Source organism: Adiantum capillus-veneris, chromosome 6 (assembly GCF_014529385.1).
Source record: "Adiantum capillus-veneris isolate H3 chromosome 6, ASM1452938v2, whole genome shotgun sequence".
In the NCBI taxonomy this organism is placed as follows: Eukaryota; Viridiplantae; Streptophyta; class Polypodiopsida; order Polypodiales; family Pteridaceae; genus Adiantum; species Adiantum capillus-veneris.
The window spans coordinates 135,748,413-135,753,094 of record NC_140936.1 but is presented as its reverse complement, the minus strand read 5'-3'; the positions used below and the strand labels follow the sequence as shown (position 1 = coordinate 135,753,094).

At 41.4% G+C, this 4,682-nt stretch overlaps 3 protein-coding genes across 4 annotated transcripts; all 3 read right to left on the bottom strand.

Moving 5' to 3' along the window:
- Positions 1–356: 356 nt before the first annotated feature.
- LOC147456331 (uncharacterized) lies at positions 357–2,282 on the bottom strand. 2 transcript variants are annotated; one of them, XM_086514853.1, is made up of 2 exons: positions 2,135–2,282; positions 357–702 (listed from the first exon to the last, which is right to left on the bottom strand). In XM_086514853.1, the coding sequence occupies exons 1-2, from the start codon at positions 2,280–2,282 to the stop codon at positions 542–544; spliced, it is 309 nt and encodes a 102-aa protein (XP_086370979.1). In that variant the 3' UTR covers positions 357–541. The 2 variants fall into 2 exon arrangements, with proteins under 2 accessions (XP_086370979.1, XP_086370980.1); XM_086514854.1 differs by having other exon boundaries at positions 357–818; positions 2,135–2,273.
- LOC147456330 (E3 ubiquitin-protein ligase ATL4-like) lies at positions 2,070–2,964 on the bottom strand. The gene has a single exon (XM_086514855.1). It carries the CDS (start codon positions 2,876–2,878, stop codon positions 2,303–2,305), a length of 576 nt encoding a protein of 191 aa, XP_086370981.1. The 5' UTR covers positions 2,879–2,964; the 3' UTR covers positions 2,070–2,302.
- A 15-nt stretch (positions 2,965–2,979) lies between these two features.
- LOC147456329 (uncharacterized) lies at positions 2,980–4,161 on the bottom strand. The gene is made up of 2 exons (XM_086513837.1): positions 4,150–4,161; positions 2,980–3,560 (listed from the first exon to the last, which is right to left on the bottom strand). Exons 1-2 carry the CDS (start codon positions 4,159–4,161, stop codon positions 3,087–3,089), a joined length of 486 nt encoding a protein of 161 aa, XP_086369963.1. The 3' UTR covers positions 2,980–3,086.
- Positions 4,162–4,682: the final 521 nt, after the last annotated feature.

Here is a 4,682-nt window from a genome sequence, read left to right as displayed (position 1 = left end):
GCGGTTGCTCTCGAGCAGAAGCTCGTGATGTTATGCATTCTATGAAAAACACTGGAAAAGACTTCGTCTTCCTACATGTGAAAATTTTTAAATCTTCTTGTGCAAGAAGGTACGAAGCTAACGGTGATGAGTTATAGAGAGTAGGTCTAAATGAGTGCCTACAATCACAGGACACTTATGTTATGTTTTGATATAAAGTTGTTATATCTATCATAAACACATAATCACAAATGCCTTATATTCTACCTAAGGAATGAAAGACACACATTGGCACTTTAAAATGCAAAAGAAGTAAAATAAAAACACTAAACCATTGACTTGACAACCTAAAACAAAAGAATCTTTTTTTTTTTTTGGCAAAACCCACCACAGGTGGATAGGTATATTTTAATCGAAAAATTTCATCAGACTCATGCACACCATGTCATGAGCGCATCCAACCATAGCGTTCTAGATGACAACGAGACCATACCGTTCCATATGACAACAAAAAGCAACTCAAGGCTTTACAGGGGTCCATTACCCAATACATCAATAATAGTTAAACATCAGATACATCCAAATTGTAACAGATAAAGCCGCTTATGGGCATATAGTCTAAGCCTCCATCATCGACAAGACACCATGGAGGAAGGTGAGGTGCCACCACAATTCCATGTGCTACCACGAAGCAAGGCCATGCCACCACCCGTCCAAGGCACACTGTACCGCAGAAGAGAACATTGAACATCACCATCAACAACAAATCCACAAACTGGATCACCATCAACAACAAATCCACAAACTGGAGCAAGAACGGGCCAATAGGGGGTCTCACCCTATCAAATGGAAAACAACATATTGTTTTAATGCTTTCATAAGAAAATGCCAGATTAATAAATATAAGAAATAATACAACAATTTAATGAAATGAATCTTTATGAGGTCCTTAAAAGAGTGTTTGGGGAAGGTTGTTTAGCTTAGCATTGAACGGTTGAAAATCTAGATTAGCGAGTTGCAAGCCACAATAAAAGGAAGACAAGCCGATAAAATATATGAGAAAATAGTTCGAAAATAAAAGAAAATGGAATTTTTGCAAATATTTCCTGTTTGCATCTTTACAGAGAGGAAACTTGATTGTTTAGGAAAAAAGATTTTTTCGAACACTGTCCTTAAATGGAAAAACAGTGTGGGAGGGGTCTTGAGAGGGTTGGTTGGGGACCCCATCATGTGTCAAGTGATCTTCTTTCTTTCTCCTTCCCTCTACACATCTCTACTTCTCTCTCTCATTCTCTCTACAATGAAATAAAAGGAACCAATAAAAGGAACCATCATTCGGGCTAAGTAGCACACATGAAAGCAAGGAAAGGAGTAACGATTTGTGGAATTGTAAAGTCTAGATCTTCACCAATTCAATTCCATTACACCTTACATGTATCTTTTACAATATAAAATATCAAGAAAAATGTTATTGAGCCAATACTTCACGTCATGGGATCAAACTCTTATAAATGCACTATTTATTCCCTTGTTGCAATTTTGAATTGGTCAAAAAGTAAGTCCAATCAGCATGGAGCATATAAAATAGTAAAACAATTTAATAAAATGTATCCAGTGAGGATTTTCAATGGAAGGATTCAAATGCACACGTGTCGTCACTAACATGGTTCAATTCGATCCAACGGCTCAAATATGCACCAACTCCCCTACGGCCTTATGATGCAAGGCAAAAACTTTAAAGGATTCAAAAGCACACGTGTCATCACTAACATGGTTCGATCCGATCCAACGGCTGAAAATATGCAGCAACTCCCCTACGGCCTTATGATGCAAGGCAAAACCTTTACGTAGCCAACCTCGTCATTACTAGACAAGCTACTACAACACGCTACCAAATTGAATTTTTAATTTCTCCACTTAATTTAGTGGAATATAATTAACTGTTTCAATATACATTTGTTTGAGAAAGAAAGAAGCACAAAAGTCAGCCCACATATTCATTGAAATGAGGGACCTTCATAGTACCATAGCATCAATTAATGCTTACATATAGTTACTTATATATAACTATATCTATCATTAAAAAATCATATCCAAAACTTGGCTCATTAAGCAAAGAAATGGCATTTTGCATTTAGAATTGTGGGTTTGTCACCTTCACCATTGTCAATAGATAGCATGCAGGCACCATATTGCAAGCTAGAGGCATCAGAAGGTGCTGTGTGTAATAATTTCCGCGCGCACACTGATCGCTCGAATCCCAATTCTGCAAATCTGTGCAGAGTCTTTAGTCTCGACAGCATCTCGAAAAGACCCACATGACTCACTCCACCACAATCTCAACAAGAGGTATATGTCTGATCAGCTGGTGACAAGAAGCATAGACCTCCCTGTTTCCTCTTCCTGATCCTGCCTTTGCAAGCGGAGGAGGGGTAACCTCCGATCGGCAAATCGGACATGTGGAATGCGTTTGAAACCATGGATCGATGCAGAGAGAGTGGAAGGCATGTTGACATGGAGGAAGCACCTTCAACTCTTCATCCTTTTGGAATGGAGTCAAGCACACCACACATGAACTGCTCATTGTCACCGACTCATTCACATCTGCATGGAAGAATTTCACCAATGGAAGGCTTTCGATGACCTCCGCCTCAAGTGCACATGGCACATATCTCTCAGCAAGCCATTCTCTTGTGCTCATCATAGAATGGTAGCTGTTTCTGTCATTATGGACTTCTTCATCCTCTTCTTCAGCTGCCTCTTGCTTCAAGACATAAGAAAGGACCGCCAGGGCGACGACAGCTGGGATGACGATCATGAAGACAAGTACTGTGATTGGCGATGCATTAGATGCTAGAAAGCCCCTGAGGGAGGCTATAGCAAGCAGGTAATTGGTCATGCGAAATTGAGAAAGATTGGAATACGATGAGAAACTATGCTGAGAGGAAGAGCCGAATGAGTAAAACTCCGAGTTGGAAGAATAGGATTCAGAAAGATTTAAGTTTTAGCGATTGTGGGCGATGGAGGATTATCATCAAAATGGTGTTGAGGTGGGTATGGAGGATGTGGGCGATCGAGGAAGACCAGAATTCAACAGAAATGAACCTTCAGAAATAGTGGGCGATTGAGGATGAGCAGAATTCAATAGAATTGAACCGTGGGCGACCGCGCAACAGCAGGACGCAGAAGCATCGAAGCTTTGGGGACTGAGTGGGCGATGGAGGAAGAGCAGAAATCAATTGAATTGAAGCTTTAGAGACTGTTGGCGATGGAGGAGGAGCAAAATTCAATGAAATTACGGCTTTAGGGACTGTGGGCGATGGAGGAAGAGCAGAATTCAATAGAAGTGAAGCTTCAGAGGTGGTGGGCGATGGAGGAAGAGCAGGGAATTTGCTGTAAGCAATGCTTGCGAGAGCTGTGCTGTGATCATGAAGCGGGGGGGTCGATGGAGTGGGATTGTATTTGAAGAGAGAGGAAGAGAGAGAGGGGGGCCGGGACTGTTGTGGGCGGCTTCCGAGAGCGGCAAGAATCGTGAAAAACAGAAAGAGCAAGCATGCGTAGCATCTTATGGAGTTTCTGGGCTTTGGTCAATCATCAGCAGAAGTCTCGAGGACATTGCGACATTTGGTCACATTATCTAGCGTGTCAACGCTATCCTTACAACACATGTCCGATTCACACGTCGGCACCCGCCACGTCCGGCCAAATATCTCTCATCCTTCAATTTCGAATGTTAGAGCGATCAGTTCTTGTTATTTTCAATCCACTTTGCTTTAGAAATGTTAAACTCCTCTTCAATAATTTAATAGTGGCCAACCCACTAAAGCAAAGCATCAAAATACACATCACTATTGGGTCTTGGAGGCATGCTTATCCATAAATTGCCATTACGTTTTTTCCAAACTCACCAAATTGTGAGTGATAAATGTGGCACCACCCTGTGATCTAAGGCTGACTTGGGGTTGCCACAAAGGAGACAGTCTTGCCACGGCACACCCCTTGACCACCAAGCCAGTGCATAAGGAACATAACACCGAGAAGAGTGACAACTAGAATCACTTTTTCTTATTCTTTCGTTTAAGAAAACTAACAATGCTACAAATGCCGCATAATTAATGCTAGGGATTGTCCAGCGGTGAAAGTTGTTCGCAATCCAATTATCAAGACAACCTGGAGGCGCATTACCAGAGAGGTCAGGTCTTCTGCGGGTGACCCTAAGCTAGAAGATAAGGCCAGAGAACAGGATTTGTCTTACAAAGAGGCGGCTGTAGAGACAGGTTGGCCGACAATGGAGATGCAAGAGGAACCTATCGCGCCGATCGGACCCTATAGTGGTGAGATAAGCAAAGAAATTGTGGGCTCACTAGCTTAGATGCAAGATAAACCTGAGTTGCTCGCTAATCTAGACATTGAATGAAGCTAGTCAGCCTAACTTGAACACAGGTGGAACTCGAGACCTTAAGCTTGATCTTGTCAACCATGTTGCTCATGTTTCGAGTAAATTGCCATTAATAATTATAACACTTTGAGACTCCGCTTGAAAACCAACAAGGTGAAGAGGCATGAAGGCACGCTAAGTTAAGGGGAATGAGGTTTATGGAGAGTAAATTTAAATTAGTGCCTGCAATCACATGAAGTTTTTGTTGTGTTTCGATATAAAATTATAATATCCATTATACATACATAATCACAAATGGTTTATA

Coding starts and splice junctions, on each gene's coding strand:
- LOC147456331 (XM_086514853.1), bottom strand. CDS start 2,282: ATGCTGTCGAGACTAAAGACTCTGCACAGATTTGCAGAATTGGGATTC. Junction 703..2,134: donor ATCTATTGACAATGGTGAAG/GTGACAAACCCA, acceptor TCTGCGGTACAG/TGTGCCTTGGACGGGTGGTG.
- LOC147456330 (XM_086514855.1), bottom strand. CDS start 2,878: ATGACCAATTACCTGCTTGCTATAGCCTCCCTCAGGGGCTTTCTAGCA.